Source organism: Vulpes lagopus, chromosome 8, assembly GCF_018345385.1.
Source record: "Vulpes lagopus strain Blue_001 chromosome 8, ASM1834538v1, whole genome shotgun sequence".
Taxonomy (NCBI): Eukaryota; Metazoa; Chordata; class Mammalia; order Carnivora; family Canidae; genus Vulpes; species Vulpes lagopus.
The window spans coordinates 81,549,850-81,570,887 of NC_054831.1; the positions used below are offsets into that span (position 1 = coordinate 81,549,850).

The following is a 21,038-nucleotide window of genomic DNA, read 5'->3' on the forward strand; positions in this document are numbered from 1 at the left end:
TCTGTGCCCCGTGGGCGCTGGCCCTGCTCGCTGCCCACACCCTGTGCTCCGCCTCCCGAGGCTGCACCCCCGCCCGCAGAGGGCGCTGTGCTTTCTCCCAGAGCCGGCTTCCCGGGCGTAAGGACTCTGCATTGCCGGGAGGTAAGACAACCAATGTCGTCCCGCGGGGCACGCTGTGGCCCGTGACCCAGGTCACGTTCACCAGTGTCTCTGTGCCTCAGTTTCCACGTAAGGAGAAGGGGGCTAATACTGCGGGTTTACCATGAGATTTCAACGAGTTAACGTGTGCACATCCCGTAGGAGCAGGAAGTGTATGCAGTAAGCGCTCAACATGCGTTTGTTCGTTTTTTCCACCAAAGCTTCTGTCCGAGTGCTTGCCGGCCTCATGCACTTGGCCTGCAGCGTCCCAGGTCCCCTCCCCACCTAAGGCCGGAGCCCACGAGCCCCACTGCCTACGGCTCCTGGAGAAAACCGCGTGGTGCGCTCCATGCCGAGCGTCAGGGCAGGGCCCAGGACGAGGCCCCAGACAAGTCATCCCCGAGGGCAGCGGCTGTGTTCACCACCCGACGGAGCCCTGGTGTGAGGCTGGGAAGGCAGCTCCTGTTTCCCGCAACATCCCCCGGGGCCTCACCTGGCCTTTGGCGAAGCCCTCAAAGCCGTCGTAGATGGCGAGCATCTTGTGGCCATCGGCGATGCCCACCCGCACGGCCGAGCGCACGGCGGCGTTCATCCCAGCGGCAGGCGCCCCCACGTTTATGACGGCCACATTACAGTTGCTCTGCAAGATGAGAGGGCACGGTGCGTCCCCACCCCACGCCCCGGGCACATGCTAGGCGCACGGCCCCGGAGGCTGTGGGGGAGGGTCCGCGGAGAACACGGTGGGGGGGTGTCCCCTACCTTCACAATCTGATCATCCGGCAACTTAATGGCGAGCCGCTTGTAGGTGTTCAGGTTGGTCTCGAAGCTCCTGGAAGGACAGGGCGCCACAGGCCAAAGTTAGAAGGGCTCCCCTGGGAGGTCACCTGAGCCAGATGTGGACGGTCCAGGCACCTGCCCGCGGCGCTCGGGGCAAGCAGCAGGCCCTGGCGTCACCCCGCGCCAAGGCCCCGGTATTCCGTTACATAAGGAGCGTGCCGTGTACGCGGCCGAGAAACCTGGTCTCTCGGACACCCAAGTGTCTCTCAAAACGCCATCCTTGGGCAACTTTCCATGTCACCGCGCTAACCTCTCCTCCACCCCACCGGCCAGAACAGAGACAGCAAACCAGCGCGTGCCCCCGGCTACCCATCGCGTCCCGGCAGCCGGAAGGGGCGCAGCCCCGGAGCACATCTCAGCAGCCCCGCAGCAGCAAAGGCCCCAGGGACGCAGGGCCCTACAGAAGGTCACCTGCCGCGGAGCCGCACGGCATCCTTGAATCTCCTCTCGTCCATGGCCTTCTGCACGTCCTGGGTCTTCAAACAAACATGCAAGAGAGACTGTGTCAAGGCTCAGACGCCTGTGAATGGGCCGCTGTGCTGGCCGCCTCCCGCACGCCGACCCTCCAAGGCTGCCAGCCCGACACCTGCCACCGCCCGGCGGTTGCCAGGGACAAGCCAGGCCCGCCCGGCTCAGGCCACTAAGAGGGATGTGAGGCCGCGGCCAGCAACGCCGGGCGGGAGGTCCCAGATCCACCTCCCGCCCCACGTTGGGGGCCGCCCGGGTCCTGGGGAAGCTTGTGGAAACCCACGTGGCACCGACCAGCCACAGACTACAGACAGGACGGCGAGCGCGTGGACGCTGCAGCTCACCATCTGCACGCACTCCACCAGGGGCAGGCGCACCGCCTGGTTCCCGCTCAGCGACACCACGCAGGCCGGCGTCTCCGGGGTGGCCTGGAGGAGGGCAACCACGGCCTCCACCCCCATGCGACTGGCCTGGAAAGGACAATCACGAAGGTCACAGACCGGGTCAAAGGCCAAGGCAGCAGCACCCCCACACCTGGCCCCCATTCCACAGATGCACGACTGCACCCTCAGCAGGTGGATCTGTGGGCAGAGACCTGTCCCCCATTATTCAGCCAGACTCCAGCTGCCTCCCTGCCTCCCGTCCTCCTGGCCTGGGCCTCTGCTGACCCCAGGGCCTGCGTGCACAAACCACACGGGGGCTCTGTTCCCGGGGTCCCGGCCACCCTCGGCCCCCAGGTCTGGGGTCTCCCTGCATCTGCGAGACTGGGGGCCGGGCGGCGTCTGCACGTCCTGGATGGGCCACCCCAGCGCAGGCACAGACTGTCCCCTCTCGCCCCCAGGGAGGGCACCTGACCATTTGCATCCTCACCAGAATCCGGTCGAAGGCCGAGGGAGTCCCTCCTCTCTGCACGTGCCCAAGGATGGTCACCCGCGTATCGTATCCCAGCTGGGTGACCACAAGCTGCGGAGACACAGAGCGTTAACACAGGGGCTCGGCTCGCAAGAGGGTGCGAGGGGCAGTCATCCTTCCCCTCCCCTTCCTGCTTCCCACTGACGTGGAAACAAATCCTATTTTCCAATCTTCACTTTCTAGAAGGTTTAATGTTGAGCTTTTTTTTTTTTTAAAGAATGTCTTTATTACCAAAAAATAAAATCCTGACCTGTCCTGCCTTGCAAACGAACATAAGTAAGGTGATCAAAAATAAAGAAACGGAAACATCTCCCTGACCATCGCTCTGGTCAACCGTGGCGTCCCTCGGGTGGGGTGCCACCAGCGGCTGGGCCACCGTCCTCGCAGGAGGAGGACAGCAGGCCGGGGTTGTGGAAGCCGGGGGCCCCTTGCTCTGCCCTTCATGACCCCGTCCGTCTCAGCTTCGTCCCGGGGGGGAAGGAGAACCTTTGCCCTGACCCCTTCCCCGGACTTGGTACTGGCCACACCCGGACGCCAGGCTGCAAACCCAGGCGCACGGCGTCCTCGGCCGTGAGGGACGGCTTCCGCCGCAGCCCTCCCGTCTGTGTGTCTGTGTGTCTGTCTGTCAGGAACGTGTGCCGTCGCCTGCCCAAGTGGACGGCCCGCCCCTGGGACCCCGCCCTCCGCCCCCTCCATCTCCCTCGGGCCTCTGGGACTATTCGCGACCCTAAGACTCAAGCTTAGAGTCTGGAGTCATTACAGAAGCATCTCCAAACCCCAGGAAGGACAGAAAGCGCTTTCATGATGACCACACCCGCTCCAAGGGCGGACCCCGCGCGCCACGGGAGGCTGCGTCCCCAGCTGGCCACTAAGGAGAACCGCAACCGACGGACACACTCACCTCCTTGATCTGTTCGGAGGTGATAGGCTTATTCTGGGTGTCTATGGCGCCCTCGGCCACGATGATGATATTCAGTCTCTTTTTCCGGGCACGGTTCTAGGGGAAGCAGAAAATGAGCCGCCTCAACCCCCAAACCGTCTCCACGACAGACAGGCCCAGGGCCCTTTGCCCTGGGCGAGCTGGCCTCTGTCCAGGGGGAAACCTTCACCGGATTTCGCAAGCGGGGTTTCCGACTACCTAGGCGGGTAGGTGGAGGCGGCAGGAGGGACACATGGCCCCAGGCGCGGCCGCGCTCCTTTGCCATCCGGCCCAAGGAGGCAGTGAGCTCAGCCCTGGGCCCCCGCAGCGCGTCTATACCGCAGGCCAGGCCTCCAAGCTCCTCCAGCAGCCAGCGCGGCCCGCCACGCCCCTGCAGACCTATCCAGGAAAGCCGGACTTCCCAGCCCCCACGGCCAGAGCACAGGGCCTGGGTGCACAGGAGGCAGGAGTCAGGAGGGTGGGGAGGGACGGCAGAGGGGCACACCTGCACCTGCACCTGCACCCACACCTGCACCCGCGCCCGCACCTGCGCCCGCACCTGCGCCTACACCTGCACCCACACCCGCACCTGCACCCACACCCGCACCTGCCGCCTCACAGGCCCCGGCGGCCATCACCCAGCAGCGCCCGGAAATCCTCCTCGGCCCATCTGCTCTCCATCACATCCCACGTCACGGCCCCTCCCGTGGAGGCCATGGGCCCCAGAGCGGCCAGTGCCTGAAGCTGCCCCTGCCCGTGGCACCTGGGGCGCGTCACCCAGGGGGTGGTTCCACGCAGGCCCACCCGGTGCCTCCTCGGGCATCACGCGCTCGCTGGTTTGTCTTTGAATAGACATAAACATGCTCAACTTCGAAGAACTTGCTGGTCACAAGTATTTTCTAAAAGGTGTAAAGCAGTGGCTTCCAGAGTGGCTGTGACGTGTCCGTGAACGTGGGATGGGCCCCAGAGCCACAGCGTCCACACACCACACTTTCCAGAGGCTCCCAGAGGAATAGCGTCCTCTCCACCGTGCGGGAAGATAGGCCCCTGGCCCCACAGGTGCCCAGCACCTGGACCACCCCCCGCCCCCCCGCAGTGCTGGGGAAGCGCTTGGGCAGCAGCGGGACCCACAGCCCGTGGGGAGTCAGGACTCGGACGCAGGGCACTGAGCCCAAAGCCCCTCTGGGGGGTGAAGCCAAGACCAGCCCTAGGCCCGGGGTGCCTACCCTCAGGTGGAAATGCCTGGGACGTGGGGCGAGGGCCCGGGCCTGACAAAATGTTCAGGAAGACTCGCAGTGAGCAATGAGAATTCATTACAGATGCGGTGATCTCGGCTCGGCCCCGCGTGGGGCAGGGGCGCAACACGCTCCCGCCGTCCCCGCGGACGGGAACGCATGGATCTGAAACCCACGGAGTCTGCAGACGAGACCATGCGGTCACGGCAACAACGGGCACCTAAAGCTCAGCTCCTAAACCCAAATAGGGTGTCAGCCCTGCCACAGGCCCTGACCTCCACCCTGTGTGCACCCTCCCCCCACCACCTCCGCCACCGAGTGTGCCCTCCCCCAACCCACACCCTCCCCTGTCCCCCCAGCTCCACCATCGTGCACCCCCGACCCCTGACCCCCCGGCCTCCACCCCTGTGCACCCCCTCCCCCCAGCTCCATCATCACGCACCCCCTCCCCCCTCCCCCCCACCTTCACCCCCGTGCACATCTGTGCAGCGGGCCTGTTTCCTCGTCTCCGGGTGCTGTCTGCAGGACTTGGCCTGACCCCAGGGGCCCTGGACCAGGCCCGGGGGCATCACGGGGGCGGGAGGACAGCTGGCGGGCACAGGCACAGCCCCTGAGGAGTGGGACCACAGGAGCGTCCCTGCGACTGCAGACTCAGCACATATCCTCAGGCCACACAAAGGTACCGTCCAAGACCAATGCCACCCCGTCAGGCAGCCATGGCCCCGCCGCGGCCGCCGGGGAGCGCTGCCCTCGTCCCCAGCCAGAACCAGGACAGCACAGCGGCTTGAGCACGTGGTCGGTGATCCCAGGGACTGGGCGCGCGTGCCCTGACCCGTCCACAGCCGCCAAGCCTCGGCCCCAAGCGCACGGGGCCTTCCAGCAGTTCCCCACCTCATTGAAGGTCAGCAAAGCTTTTCGGTACGTCCCCCAAACGCCTCTCTTGGACCCTGTCACCTGGAAGGTGGTGGCAGGGTCTCCCAGCACGCAGAGCGCGTGTGCTTGCTGAATACGTCCGTGACTCGCCTGGGCCACCCGCTGATGGTGATGACACGGGAGGGAAATGCAGCACCCGCCGGGGCTTCTGCACTGGGAGCGAACCTCGCACACCCCCCACGGAGCCGTCCCCCGGGAAGCCGTCCCCCGGGAAGCCGTCCCCCGGGAAGCTGTCCCCCGGGGACACAGAGCGGGGCACACAGGCTACCACGGGCCACACACGGAGAGGCCTGGTCAGAGCCACGGGAACCCCACCCCGCCTGACGCACACCCGCCGCTGGGGACACACGGGTAGCCAGGTCACGCACATCCCACAACACCGCTCGGACTCGCTCCAGAACGTCCGAACCGCAAAGTCTCCACCTGTGTGACCCCGAGCCAACAGGGAATCCCCCAGGCCGCCACGCGTCGCAGTCGGGCGGTGGGACCAGCAGCCCCGGCCGTCGAGGGACACGCACGTTACCTCTGAGAGCTTGATGCACATGTTCTCCTGCCAACCCTCTTCTGGCGGCGATTCCGGGAGGAACACCCAGTCGGCGCCGCAGGCCAAGGCGCTCACCAGGGCGAGGTACCTGTCCGGAGCAGCAGTGGCCATGTCAGGCTGCCGCCAGGAACCACAGCGCAGAGGCCACCGGGGCAGACGCGCATCGGGGACTGTGGGCTCCACCGGGCGGCATCGGTGCTGTGGGGCGCAGGGCTCTCCAGGGGCCACGCCAAGGCAGCGACGCGTACGTACCCGCAGTGTCTCCCCATAACCTCGAGAACAAAGGTCCTCTGGTGGCTGCAAGAGAGACAAAGGAAACGTCCGTTTACCACCACGGAGCCCACGTGACAGGCAAAGAGGCATGTGCTTTCCTTGCCAGCTGTGCAGAAAGCCTGCCTCATGTCGGCGGGTACCTGTGAGCCATGGGCACCTGCCCCGTGATGGCACCTGGCCCCTGGGGGCCGCGGGCACCTGCTCTGTGATGGCACCTGGACCCTGGGGGCTGCGGCCACCTGCCCCGTGATGGCACCTGCCCCGTGATGGCACCTGTCCCGTGATGGCCGTGGGCACCTGCCTGGTGATGGCACCTGCCCCATATGGGCCACAAGCACCTGCCCCATGATGGCACCTGCCCCTGTGGGCCGCAGGCACCTGCCCCATGATGACAGCACACAGCTGAGCATCCAGAGGGCCCGATCTCTGCTAAAGCAAGCAGGTGTCACTGTGCTAGCATCTCGAGGTTGTATGGGCAAAGGGGCCTCAGGGTTACACCCGCCCAGCGTGTTGCCCACACACGCTCACACCCCCAGGCACCCGCCGCATTGCTCAGCACACGCAGGACAGTGAGCCGGCCGCCTCCGTGGCCCCCAGGCGCCGAAAGCCACTGGATCACGGACGGGAAGTGGCACTTTCCTGTGCCCGCAGTGTCCTCGAGTGCCCACCGAGCCAGGCCCGGAGCCATGGCTGGCCTGCTGTTCCCATGGGGACCTTGCTGGGGTCCCGTTGGGGTCGTTTTTTCTAAAATTGGGGGTAGTAGTAACTTTTTAAGTCGAAGATAAAAGTCAACAGGAAACAGTTTTCTAGCTCTGGTTTTGGACCTTCAGGAGCAACGCTGTATCCGATCACCCCACCGGGGACGCCCAGGGACATCTATACCGCGGCACAGAACATCCATCTGGGGAAACTTCCAGAGCCAACATGGATGTCTACACTGCAGCACAGAACATCCATCTGGGGAACCTCCTAGGGCCGACACGGACGTCCACACCACAGCACGTGTCAGCCCCATGCCCTTCCCGGGGCCCTGCACGTGCGTTACCTCTGGGCGGTGGTCATGATGGCGTCAACGACCTCGATGATCCTGTGCAAGGCGGAGTCGGTGCCGATGGTCATGTCCGTCCCGCAGAAGTCATTGTCGATGGAGCCCACCATGCCCACGACGTTGAGGTATGCGTGCTTCTGCACCTGCTCCTTATCAATCTCACCTGCGTGGGAAACGGGCCCCGCGTGACCAGGAGCCGCCCGACGCCCCCGCAGCGGGCTGCTGAGCACCGGGCGGCAGCCGCCGGCCTGCCATTTCGAACCACCTCGTTCTGCACACGTGGGGCGACGGGCGCGTGAGGTCCTGACACTAACAGGAAGGAAGGCCTGTCTGTGCCGGCATCGGGCAGCGGCCCCAGCACATGTCCCTCCGGGGAGGACGCGGCCCCGTCAGAGGGGCTCCTGGGGGCGTGTGTTCCCGGCCACGCTGGGGCTGCTGGTGGCGGGGATGTACCCGCCGGCTCATGGCAAGGACTGTCCGGTTGTGGGTGTGCAATCGGGAGGGGCAGTCAGCGGGGCGCCAGGGGTGGGGGGACCAGGGCCACCCGAGCCACCACCACAACGGCCGATGGCCACCTGCACTCCCGGACAGACCCGGGGCTAGGGGCGACCGACTGCCTCTGCCTCGTTCACACCTGAACACGGAGGGTTCCGGGGCGGGGGTTGGCCCTCGTGGCCTGGCTGGTGACAGGGAACCCAACAGTGGAGCGCGACTGCATCTCCGCTCACGTCCTGGCAACAAGCGGACACTCGGGAGCCCACGCGCCCTCCCCTCACCCCCCACGTCCCCGCATGGGGACCCCCGGGAAGCCTATCTCAGGGCGCCGTGAGCACCACCCAGAACCAGGTCAGATGGGCGGTGCCCAGTGGGGAGCAGTTGCGCAGGAACTGCTGTTCCCAAGGCACAGAGTGCAGGGCCCGGAGAGGGGGAACCGGGCGATCGCGCCATCCCCAGCACGTGCATCTGCGCAGTTGGCTGGGTGGATGCAAGAGCTCGGAGCTCTCTGGGGGCAACGGAGAGCCCAGAGGCGCAACGCGCAGGCCCGGGCTGTACCGTGTTGGGCCAGTTCCTCCAGCAGCCCGCTCCACTCCTTCCGGAAGATGTTGGCTCCCGTGAGGCTCCCGTCCCCGCCGATCACACACAGGTTGGTGATGCCCCGCTGAACCAAGTTACACGCGGCTTTCAGGCGACCCTCCCGAGTCCGGAAAGCTTTGCAACGGGCACTGCCGATAATGGTCCCTCCCTGGAAGACAAAGGACGTGGCGTTTATCAACCTTCCTCCCGCGGGACAGGAAGCAGCTGAGCTGGCACATGTGCCACCTGCGGGACCCGCAAAATCTGGGCTCCCCTGGGCCCATGTGTTCAGGTGTGGGTACAGCGGACAGGGGCTCAGCACCGGGCCCAGGACGTCAGGTAAATGCCGAGGAGGAGAGTCCGGAGGCGCCCCAGCCTCCCGGGGGGCCTGGGGTAGAGGTGGCCAGACCCCGCCGCCCGGCCTCCCTCGGGCCCAGATGGCACAGCCCTGTCCGCCAGAGCTCGCCGTGCGTGCAGGCAAAGCGGGGACCTGGGAGCCAGAGGATTTCTGTTTGCCCAGGCGCCCCGCCCCACCTCTCCAAGGCCAAGTCTCAGGAAACTCAAGTCGGATCATGCAAACTGCCGCGAGCAAGAGACCAGGACTCCTCACACTTGGTCTTTCGATCACGAAAGATTCCCAGGCATTGGGAGAAAAGAGCAGGACACTTCACATTCCCCGCGATGTGCTCACAAACCTCGGCGGTGCGTCCTCCTCCAAGGACACGCCAAGGTCGTAAGCACGGGGAGCGGCGGGAGGGCCGTGGGGACGGTGGGTCTAGGTCACCCGGGTCACGGCCTGGCGCGCAGGCCGGTTCCCTGGATCAGACCTGACCGGGAGCCATCGGAGGGTCACGGGATTTCGCCCCACTGGAAGCTGCCCGGGCAGCTGGTGCACACCCAGGAGGTCACATGCTGGGGGCTTGGCGGGAAGCTGCGGCTGAGGAAGGTGCAGAGATTGCCGGCCTGTCCTGTGTCGCCGGGTGGGGACAGCGCCCAGCACAAGGTGCCCCCCGCATGGGGTTTAGGGTCGGGACCTCGGAAGACGCCGCCCTGATGCTGGCAAGTAGTGCTCCCCGCAGAGGCCTCACCGGCCGGTCCGCCTCCCCAGGAGAACAGGGCACAGGGGTCCAAGCGCAGGCCCCACCAGCTTACAGGGTACACCTGCCATCACCCCCCTTGGGGTGACGGGCGCCAGCCGATCCAGAACGTGCTGCGGGTCCGGGGGTGCGAGGTGCCGGGTGCCATGACGGGTGTTCTCAGCAGCCGCATCGTCGGCCTTTCTGCCGTGGGAACGTCTAAGGCCTATGTTTTTAGCAACGTCCAAGGTCATAGTTATCGTGCAGCAGCATGGACGTCCCGAAGGCGCGAGGCGTGACGATTTTACACTCGCCCCGTAGGGTGATCACCATGCTCCAGCTCACGAGCTCGTCCGTCACCTCGGGCTCCTATCTGTGTGTGTCGACAGCGAAGATTTATTCTCAGCAACTTTCAAGGGTACAATGCAGGGTCCTTAACCGCAGCCACCACGCTGTACGTTCCAGAAGCTGTTCACCTTCTGCCTGAAGTTGGGGACTGGCGTCCAGCAGCGGGTCCCTGTCTGCACCCCGCCCCCCACCCCAGCCCCTGGCAGCCACCGGCGTGTCCTGCTTCTGAGCTGAGCTTAGGTCCCCAGGTAGGGGGTGACGCATGTCCATCTCTCGGCGGCCGACCCACGTCAGCCAGCGGGTCCCCCCGGAGGTGTGCACGCCGTCCTGGCCGCGCGGGTCCCCCCGCCTCTTACGGGGGAACGTGTTCCACTTACACCCGGACACCACAGGAACAGGATCCGCGCTGTTGCGCAGGCGCCCACGGCACGGCTGTGCCAGCTCGTGGCTCCCTCCTCTTAAAATATTAACGGGTACGTCTCAACAGGTCCAACCGCCAGTGAAGAGCTTATTGTCAAGTCCGTTCTTCCCACGTAATCCGCCTGGTAATCCGCCTCCCACCAGGCCTGGAGGCTTCCCTGAGCTAGTGTTTGGGGAATTTGCAGGCAGGAAACAACCAGGCAGATTTCTTTTAAGTTCAAAGTAAGCAATTGCTCTGCCTGCAGCTGGTACTTGCCTCATTCTTGTGCACATCAGAGCAATTAGCCCCGACAGCTCAGGCTGGAACAGGGAGGCTGTGTTCCTCTAAGGCCCTGGGAGGCCCTGGGAGGCCACCCGGGGGGACCGTTCCCAGGCCTGCTTGCACTGACACCAAGTGATGGAGAATCCAGGGGGCGGGGGCATTGGCCGAGAACGAGGCACCAACACACCCAAGCCTCCTTGGGGCTCATCCGCTCTTAAAACAAAGGCAAACCCCAAAACCACTAGGAGGACCCCAGGGAAGGCTGGCGGCCGCTAAGGACCCTTGGCGGCAGGAACACTGCTCCATCCGCAGGATGGAAAAGCTGACCTGGGAAACCCACACGAGAGCCGTAGCTTCAGGTCAAATCCCGGCGTGGCTGGCTGCCCACGGGCGGATCCTGGGGGCAGGCAGCGTGTGACCATCCTCCGGGACCTCGGGGCCGCCCCGGGGCTTCGTGCTGAGCAGGAACCTCATCCAGGCGCAGCCCCCTCCCCGCCGCGGGTCCCCGTCCCCCTCATCACACGGTGTACAGTCAGCCACTGCTCGCCCACCCGGTCCTGCCCCAGGAGCCTGGGGAGCCCGACTCCCCCAACCGCGCCCCTATGCCCCTGGCAGGTGGAGGCACAGGGACAGGGCGCGGCCAGAAGGCGAAGGGCAAAGCCAGACAGGAGCTCACGGCCCCTCACAGCCCCGGGGCCACCCGCTAGGGACCCGGGACCCATTGGCCCCACCCGCACCTCCTGAACCTCTGCATCACCCTGTGTGTCCACAGGGCTCATTCTCTGACTCCCTGTGATCCTGCAGCAAAGCTCCTTGAGGACTTGAACCGAAGGACAAAGCAAGGCTGTTTCCTCACCGGGCGAGGAGGGGAGAGGAGCGTGGGCAGCAGGCTCACGCGTGTCACGTGCCGCCGCCGCCTCCGCACGAAAGGTTTGCAGCTGGGACGGGGCGGGCTTTAGGGACCCGGAGCACCGGACTCCGCACGTACCACTTGCAGGATGCTCGAGACGCTTTCCCAGTCGGCCTCCACGATGTTGCTGCCGCCGTCGACCATGCCCTGGTAACCCTGTGGGCGAGAGCGGGAATCCTCGTGAGACGGGGTGACTGCTGAGCCGTCAGGTGGACCTGCGAACCCCGTGGGTGCGGACGACGAGAACTCTGAGCCCCGAGGGCCCCGGGGTTAGAAGCAGTGCGAGAGCAGTGCTGGCCCCACACATCGAAGGTGCACGAAAGCCGGCTAATGGGTGCGACACGTGGGACCTTCTTGCCAGACCCGTCCCAGGTACCGGGGGGAACGAGACAGTGTGCCTGTCACCCCACAGCGCCTGAGCGCCTCAAATGGGGGGAAACTTACCCAAAAAGCGTCTGTAGTTTAACAAACTCCCGTGCAAACAGTGCAATCACACTGCACACAAGAGCGCATGCCTGTGGAGGCCTCAGTTTCCCCTGGTGATCCATGCTCCCCCATGGTGCGTCTGAGAAAGCAGCGCAGCCAGCGGTCCTCCCTACCTTCCAGGTCTGGGCTGCAGGCTCCCCAGGGGTGGCGTCAGCCTCCACTTTCCCCAGAAGCCCGAGGGCCGGGCCCTTCAGACCCCAAGCACAGGGGCTCTCCCTGGGCTTCCCCCGCAGGCCGCGCGACGGCAGAGGAATCTGGGAACACCCACGAGCGCCTTTACCTGCGTGACTCTCCCCAGGACACTCAACCTTACAAAGGAACGGACCTAGCGGGTCATCAGCGGGGACTCGGATGTCCTAACCAGGGGAGGTCAAGAAGGAAGGGGAGGGAAGGGGTCTTCGAGGCGGCCCACGGGGCCAGGGGACCGCGGCTGCCTTTCGGGGCCAGGGATGCGCGCTCCTACTATGCCCGCCCCACCAGAAGTCCAGCACAGACCGCGTCGTCTAATGTGCAACGCGCATCCACAGGGTGTTCAGTGTACAGAACGCGTCACGGTAGCTTTACGTCGTGAAACGTGGGGTTACAGGATTCTCTCTACACCGTAGACAGCGCGTTCCCTGGACTTCTGGAAGTTACACGGGATGAACCTGCTCTCGACGTTCAGTCAGAGCCTCCGTCCCCCTTCCTGTGTCACACATAAACGAGGCTTCCATCAGCACCCGCGTCTGTGGATGCATGTGTCTCAGGTCACATAGATACACGTTGTGTGACATGTAATGTGTCTTGGATGTTCACCTACTTATAACCTATCGATACAATTACAATATTTTATATGTTACACGGAGCGTACGTTGTAGAGGATACATTAGACCTTGCAGCCCTGTGGTATTTTATACACAGTATGTATGGATAAATACGCACATGCCTGCGCGTGTCCTCCTCACATAAGCAGCACGTGTGCCAAGCAGCAAAGGGACAGGTGCACAGGACGAAGGAGCACGGAGAGGCCGAGGGCGGGCTCGTGGTGGAGCCAGCAGGCCTTCCCGCGCCCCCGGACGGAGGACGGACTCTGGGGCTCTGGCTCCCGCAGCCCCCAGAGCAGCCCGGCCATGCACCGGGCAGTTTCCACCCGCTCCAGATAATGTGCTGAGCTGCCGCGGCTGTCACATGCAGGAGTGTGGTGGGATCCAGGCCCGGCCCTGGAAAGCCGGCTGGTGAGAGAGGCTGTATCCACGCCGGGCCCGTGTGTGAGCTGCCCAAGCACAGACGCCACTCAGGGACGGGGCACCCAAAGCCAGCCGTCCCCCCTCTGAGTCCCAGGGATCGTCAGCAGGAACAAGCGGGGCCCTGGATGACAGTAAGCGGACAGGACAGGCGGGGGACCCAGACAGAGACCGGCCCACGCTCTGCACACCCCACACCGCAGGCTCCCATCAGCAGCTCCCCGCCATCTGTGCCATCTGTGCACGCGCTGCAGCTCGCCCTCTCCCCTGCAGCTCCCTCCTCGGAGGCCTGGGTGGGGACACCCCACGTGAGCAGGCCTGTGGACCTCCAGACCCTGGACACAGACGCAGCCCTACGCAGAGGCCTGAGGTCCTAGCACCCCGGCCGCAGGGGGCGGAGGGGAGAAGCCAGTCCTGGGGAGCCCAGGAGGGCAGGTGCACGCAGGCCGTCGGGGCAGAGCGGGGCAGGTGCACACCCACAGGCTTTGGCAAAAGCAGGCGCCCCAGCTGCTGGAAGACTTTCTGCAGGCTCCCCCGGACCCCGCAGCGCCGACAGGACACACAAGGCCCCAAGAGCGATTCCAGCAAGCGCATCGGAGCCAGCGCCCGCCCGTGCCCCGGCGACAAGCACCATCCACAGTCTGCTCGGCAGGTGCCGCACTGGGAACCCAGAAGTCCACCCCCGCAGTCACTGCTCTGCACGTCAACACAGACTTAATAAAAACACGTAGAAACCCCTTTCTGCGGGAGCAGGAACGTGGAGAACCGCGCTGCGATCACACCACGTACCTCCAATCGTAGAATGTTCTCCAGAGGTACTTTATGCCCTGGGGTTTAGAGGTGCCTCGAACAACTGGTGATAAAGGGCCACTCAGTGACCCAGGGACCCGAGAGGGCGCTCCTGGCCGCGCGGGGGCAGGAAGCGACACCCCCTCCGCAGGCTCCTGGAGCTGGGGGGGGGGGACATCTGAAAATCCCTCCCAACTGCGATTCTCAGCGGTCTTCCGCTTTCAGGGAAGAGGTCACTGAATAAGAGAGGACTGGCCTACGCGAGCGTCCCCTGAACTATAAATCCGGATGAGCAGTTCTCCCCTGACGTCTCCTTGCAGGTTCGAGCACTTACTCCAACGCAACCAGAGCCTGAAATATTTTTCTATGATTCTCCTTGGAATTTGCCTGCAGAGCCAGTTCTGTGACTCACGGAGGAAGAAAACCACAGAACACCCCGAAGAGCCACACGTAGTTTTTCACCCGGAGTAACAGTCCCCACCCCGCACACATGGTGGGCCCAAGTGGCCACATCGCCCTGCAGGAACCTGCTCCGGGGCCTCCGGGGACACCTGAGCACGCGCCACACGCTCGGACAGGACTTTGAAGAGCATCCTGAGCAAAGTACACCAGGTCCCCCGATACGGCGTCCTCTGGAGACCGCGCTGCACTTCGGGGTCACGGTGGCCTGGGTTTTGGGGCGCCTGGTGAGCACATCCTGCATCAGAGCCTGTCCACGGCGGGTGGCCTCCTCGGAGAAGGGACCTCCCACCACGTAGGGTCTAAATCAAGGACCCAGTCCTGTGCCATGTTTGAGGAACACACCTGTCACCTCACACCTGATAATGGTTTTTTTCCCAGACCTGATTTCCTGGATTACTGGGTCAGCAGCCCACAGGCAGAGAGGCGGGCATCCCGACTGCCAGGGGAGCAGCCTCTGGGTATCGCGGTGACGGATGCCAGACCTCTCCCCAGGGCTTTGCTGCCCAGGGGACATAACTGCTTGTGCTTCCCTCCTTCTACGCTACAACACGGCGCTGCCAGAACCCGAGAGCGAGCACACGGCGAGGCCGGACTAGGCAGGCGGGAAAGGGGCGGCAGGGGCCCCCGGGTGGGCGCTGGCTTCCAAGTCAGGGACTCGCGACTGTATGGCTGCGTGAGTTGACCGCAGAGCCTCAGGTCCAGGTCCTGCCCACGCCCACCCGCCGCCGGGCACCCCCCACCCCAGGGCACCCCCCCTCCAGGGCGCTCCGGATGCCTGGCAGCCTCCTCTGCTCTCGGAGTCCATGACCGCGGGGCGCCGTCTACACAGTCGCCTCTGCTTGGTCCCCCTGACGTGTGGACCGGCTCGGAGGCGCCAAAACAGGTTAGAAGCCGGGCGGTCACAGCAAAGCCCTGCGCCCCAGAAACCTGACAACGGGCCGGCAGGATTTAGGGGGCCACCCGGCGTCGTCAGGTGGCTTGGACGCCAAAGCTGGGGATACCCAGTTCCAGGTACATGGAGAATCCTGAGGCCACGGCAGGACACGGCAGGTCTGCATCCTCGGGTGGGAGAGCCTGCCCCCCGCCGGCCGCTCAGCCAGCCCCCGGGGTGACACGAGGACCCCCTAGCAACTCAAACGCCAGGGTTGAGGTGGCCAAGCCGGGGCGAAGCCCAGGCCATGGCGGCGGCGCGCAGGGCAGGGGCCCAGGGAGGGGCTCGGCGTCCCCTTGCACAGCAGCCACGGCCCTGGGGCATCCGCGCGGGGACCCAGCGGCCGGGCCGCTCTCGGCGACCACCCTCCACGCCTGCCAGCAGCACGGGGGACGTTTAACCACACGTCCGATCCCGTTACTATTCTTAGACGTTTTGTGGTCAAGAGGCTCCAACTTTCAGGAAGTTGAAATGCAGAAGTGGCGACGTGTGAAACGTCCAGTTCACGGGGCAACGTGGTTCTGGTCACCTTGCCGGGCCTGCGGGCACCGGGGGCAGGGGGAGGCCGAGAAGGGGCCCACACGCCCCCCAGGGTCCCGGGTCTCCCTGGCCTGCCCCCCATCCCACCCCCCCGCAGGCGGCGGACCAGGAGCTTGGGCTCGGGCGCGACCCAACACCCAGGGGGACCCGGGGACCCCCCAGGACAGGAGGTCAGGCCGGGCGGGAACCAGCCCCATCGCGTGAGGACCCGCAGCCTCACCGGGAAAGGGGGGGTGGGGCTGTCGGGGTTTCTCTGCCGCGAGCAGGGCAGGTCTTACTTCAAAAATTGTGAAAGCAGGCAGCCCGCAGCGCCAGCCACACGTCCACGGCCAACAGACGGCTTCTGTCCACAAGGGGAAGCAGGTAGGAATCGGGCGGACACGTTCAGGCTTGTTCGCCGAGGATGACGTGGGGCCTGATGCACAGGACCCGGGCTGCTAGGCCCCGTGCCCCTCCGGGGGAGCCCCGGTGTCCTGTGTAGACAGGAGCCCGAGGGAGGCCCCGGGTGGAGGGAGGCCCCGGGTGGAGGGAGCCCTGGGTGGAGGGAGGTCTGGGCCGAGGGAGCCCCTGGGTGGAGGGAGGTCCCAGGTGGAGGGAGCCCCTGGGTGGAGGGAGCCCCGGGGCAGGGAGCCGGGATCCCAGGAGAAGCCACTCAGGGCGGCAGGGGCAGGTGGTCCACCTGCAGGGGGAAGGCCTGACCCCACGTGCTCAGGCTCCTGTCTTAGCCCCATCAGCTGCCCACCGGGCACGACACCAGCCTTTCCTCGGGGTTCAGAAGACAGGGAGATGGAGACACAGGACCAATGCCCAGGCCCAACTGGGAGGCGTCATTTCAAAGAGGAAAAGACTTTTAAGCTAGTCCCAATGATAGGGCAAGAACTGGGGGCACCTGGTTTAGCACCGCCTTCAGCCCAGGTTGTCACCCCGGGGTACCGGCATTGAGTCCCACGTCGGGCTCCCTGCATGGAGCCTGATTCTCCCTCTGCCTGGGTCTCTACCTCTCTGTGTGTCTCATGAATAAGTAAATAAAATCTTAAAAAAATAAACAGCTATACCCGTTGTCAATCTGTAGGAAAACCTTCAGCTACAAGGACTTCGAGCCTGCTAATTGCATGAAGCAGGACGGGCCTCCTATTCCCGCCGGGAGACCACAGAAACAGACACCAGTGGGTCTCCTCCCCGGTCCCCCAGAAGCCAGGGCGTCTGCAGACCAGAGTCTTGCCAGGCTGAGGGACAGAGGTGCCACCATCATCCCCAAGGGGCCGAAGACACCCGTAGGTTCTGCGGGGAAAACCCTCGCCCGGAGGGGGGGGCATCAACAGGTGCAAGGAACGGGTTAATCCTGCGGCCGTCCTCCCCCGATGGTGCCCAAGGGCCGGGCCAGCCCAGCCCGCGCAGGCCTGGCCCAGATCTGCAGCAGGCCCGGCTGCAGCCAGACAAACAAACCCGCTGCCAGGCCCCGAGCAGAGATGCCAGCGTTTCCCGCTCAACACACCTCCCACAGACTTTCTGGAAGGAAAAAACCCAAGAACCCTGTGTCTACAGAGCAGCACCCTGTTCAATGGTCCGGGGGTGTCGGCACGTTCCACAGAGACCCTCGCGGCCGTCCAGGCGGGCCGACCCCAGCCCGCAGCCCCGGCTCCTGGGTCGTGCCCATGGTCGCCCCCCGGGTCCTCGGATGGCCGCCCCCCGCGGGGGGCCAGGTTTCCCCCGAGCACGGGGCGTGGGTCAGGGATGTATCTGCTCGGACGCACGTTCCATCCTCACACATGAAGAGTCACGCTTCCCCACCCTTTTCATCAGGATGTCTGTGACCGCAGCTCCTGGTCCTCCCCCTGTTTTGGGAGGTGGACTTGAGGCTTTTTCCCTCCCACCTCCTTGTCTCTGTGTCTCGCTGCCTCTTGAATCAACCCTTTCCTTGCCACAAAAAAAAAAAAAAAAAGACAATAAACGAGCAAAACGTGTGGAACAGATGCCTGAATGAAGTTTAAGAAGATAAAACTAAGGGCCCCTGGGTGGCTCCGTGGTGGAGCAGCTGCCATCAGCTCAGGTGTGACCCGGGGTCCCGGGATCGAGTCCCGCCTTAGGCTCCCTGCGTGGAGCCTGCTTCTCCCTCTGCCCGTGTCTCTGCCTCTGTGTGTGTCTCATGAATAAATAAATAAAATCTTAAAAAAAAAGTCCAGTCTGAGAAGGATTAGTGTGGAAGTCGCTGTGTCTCCAGTTTCCACACCCAAACACTCAGCAGGTGCACGGCCGCCAGGCCCACCCCGTGCACTCCACGACACGCACGCCAAGGGCACATCCAGCCCTACCGTGGGGCTTCCCGACCTCGGCACCGCGGACACTGGGGCAAAATCACGAATTCCTCGATGTGGGAGCTTCTCTGGGCTCAGCGGCCCGGGAGCACCAGCCCCGGTGTCCACGCCCGAGATGCCAGGAGCGCCACTCCCACCCCGATAACGGGACCATCATTAAACATCTCCTGACACGTCCCCGGGGGTGGATCACAGCCCTGCTACGGGCTCCACTGGGCACGTGAGCTGTCGCCCCAGCCCCACCAGTGACAAAGACGTGGAAAATGCAGACTTCCTTTTACCGACGAGCCACGGGTCCATTCCTTTAACTGTGAAATACCGGATAGGACTTGCTTGTCCCCCCACCGCCACCCCCGCGCCCCGTGAAGCCCAGTGGGGCGGGGACCCAACGGCAGCTCCGCAGCATCACCGGCCACGGCGACAGGCACTGCGGGCCCGTGGGCCACAGGAGCCAGGGCGCCGGCACATCCGCCCTCCGAGAGAGCCTTCCCCAAGCCCGAGCCTCAGAAGCTGCCATCAGGCCTGGGGTATGGCATCCCTGCGACTCTCGGGCGAACACAAGCCTCCCCAGGAGGCTGTGGAGCGAGATCAGGAGGCAGAGCGCTCTGTGCGCACACGGCCAGCAGCCGCCGCGGGAATGCACACACGTGTGCCCGCCCGTGGGACCCTGAACATGGAATGGAGGGGACGGGAGGGGGGAGGACGGGGGATGATGGGGGACCAGGGACGGGGCAGCGGGGCGCTCCTCCGCGCCGGCCAGCGGCAGCTGTGACCCCGATGCGCCCGACACAGGGGGACCGAGCGATGGCCTGCAAATGCTCCGCGGGGCCCGTGGCCTTCCCGTTGCCCAAACGGGAGCAACGGCAACCCCGCGTCAGAAGCGCCGCGCGGGGAGGCCACCCAGGGCAGCAGGCAAAGCAAACTCCCTCCCGCACGCGGTGCGCGGCCCAGGGAGTGGCGGCCCACTAATGGCCTCCTCCCGGGGCAGAAACACACGCCGCAGGCACCGGCTCCACACCAGCTCCCGGGCTCGGGTGGGGCCGGGCCGCAGGACAGGCACCCGCAACCAGCGTCAGAAACTGCTGTGGCCCACGGCACCAAACCCGGCATGAGGGACAGTCACCAGTGCCCAGGGTTGGGATCAGGGTCATCCCAGAGGTCTACATCCAGAGCAGGCCTCCTGCATCAGGACACGGGCAATGTGGGCTGTGACCCACAGCGTGCAGCCGCCTGGGGACGGAGGGGCACTGGGGGGACGGGGGGGGGGGTCACCAGGGGGACGGAGAGGATCCTGGGGACAGAAGGGTCACTGGGGGGATGGGGGGTCACCAGGGGGATAGAGAGGGTCCTGGGGACTGTGGGGGGGGGGAAGAGGAGGGGGGAGGGGAGGAGGGGGGCTGCAGATGAAGACATCCATCCCCCAAGACCACCAGGTGCAGACAAAAGGGCATTATGCTGTCCCGGTATGCTGTCCCTTCCTGCTGCATCCCCGGCCCTCCATCTCATAGACCAGCATCTGGAGCCCCCCACCCCACATCCCTGCAAGCCCCCCCCACCCCGCATCTGGACCAGGGAGCCCCCCACCCTGCATCTCCGCAAGCCCCCCCACCCCCACTCCCTACACCTGGACCAGGGAGCCCCCCCACCCCACATCCCTGTGAGTCCCCCCACCCCGCACCTGGACCAGGGAGCGCCACCCCCTCCCCAAAGGCCCCCCCACCTGGATCCCATCTCCCGCCACCTGATGCCAGGTCGCAGAGCCCGGGCCCATGCAAGGCACAGGTCCCCAAGCCAGACTAAGCCACAGGGAGACGCAGCACCAACCTCGTAGATGAAGTACACTTTGGCTCCCACGTATATGCCCATGCGCACGACAGCTCGGACGGCAGCATTCATACCTGCGGAGGAAACGGGACAGTCGTCAGTGACCAGCCGGGGCAACTCTGGCGCTGCCCTCGGACCCACCCGAAGGCTCCCCACCTGGACGACGGGCCTGGGGCGTCCCTCGGGGGTCCGTGTCTCGGGCCTGCGGAGCGTCACCGTGAGGAGCCCAGGCGCCCCAGAGCCACCGCAGGCAGACCCAGGCGCCACCCCGCGGGGCCACAGGCCAGGGCGCCCCGTCCTTGAGTCCCGGGGGAGGACGCAAGGTTGTCAGCAAGCCAAACTCCCGTAAATACAGAAAATGACAGTTCCCGTGACACGAGGGGGAGAGAAGAACATGGGATTTCATGAGCAGCTACTGCAGTAAACGACTCCTCAGGCCACGGCTGTGAAAAGCTGCGAGTCCCGTAGCCGGACAAGCTGTGCGCGCTCAGCATCAGTCCGGGCTCGTCACCCGAGAGGTCGACGCAGACGCGGACAGGTGCACGTCCGGGGGCCTCGTCACCTCACGTTCTCGAATCTGAACGACCTACTAACGGGTGCTCGGCCCTCCAGACCCTAGACTCCCTGCATCCAGGCGCGAGCGGCCACTGTGCCACGCTCACACCCTCTGCGCGTGCACCTGTGCGGAGGCCCGCCCCATCCCGCTCTCCTGAAACGGACATTTCCCCCCACACCAGCTCCGGATCCCACCATGTCCCTCTAACGTCACTCACGCTGTGGCCAGAGTGACTTACAAATACATTCTTCTTGTTTTTTTTTTTTTTAAAGATTCTGGAAAAGGCAAAACTATGGAGACGGCGATGAGATGCGGGGCTGCGGGGGGGGGGGGGGGGGGCAGGGGCCGTAGCGACCGGTCCTTGCCGCCGCTGCACGGTGGCCGGGGTCCGACCACATCTGTCCAAACCCACGGGACGCCCCCCCCCTCCCCCGGCAGCAGCAACTCTGGCGGTGGCTCCGGGGTAGGAGGGCGCGTCCGCGTCCCCGAGGTGGGCCGTGCAGTGGGGGAGCCGA

At 64.9% G+C, this 21,038-nt stretch overlaps 1 protein-coding gene across 1 annotated transcript in view; it reads right to left on the bottom strand.

The window, feature by feature from the left end:
- The window catches only part of LOC121497619 (phosphofructokinase, platelet), a 43,794-nt gene that overhangs the window by 13,539 nt on the left and 9,217 nt on the right, over positions 1-21,038 (bottom strand). The window contains exons 2-13 of the mRNA XM_041767367.1: positions 19,968-20,041; positions 11,476-11,553; positions 8,361-8,550; positions 7,305-7,470; positions 6,239-6,283; positions 5,966-6,074; positions 3,257-3,352; positions 2,314-2,406; positions 1,788-1,913; positions 1,387-1,451; positions 898-967; positions 632-778 (exon numbers count right to left, since the gene is read on the bottom strand). Of these exons, the coding sequence (XP_041623301.1) occupies positions 632-778; positions 898-967; positions 1,387-1,451; positions 1,788-1,913; positions 2,314-2,406; positions 3,257-3,352; positions 5,966-6,074; positions 6,239-6,283; positions 7,305-7,470; positions 8,361-8,550; positions 11,476-11,553; positions 19,968-20,041 (1,259 nt within the window). The remainder of the gene's footprint in view (positions 1-631; positions 779-897; positions 968-1,386; positions 1,452-1,787; positions 1,914-2,313; positions 2,407-3,256; positions 3,353-5,965; positions 6,075-6,238; positions 6,284-7,304; positions 7,471-8,360; positions 8,551-11,475; positions 11,554-19,967; positions 20,042-21,038) is intronic.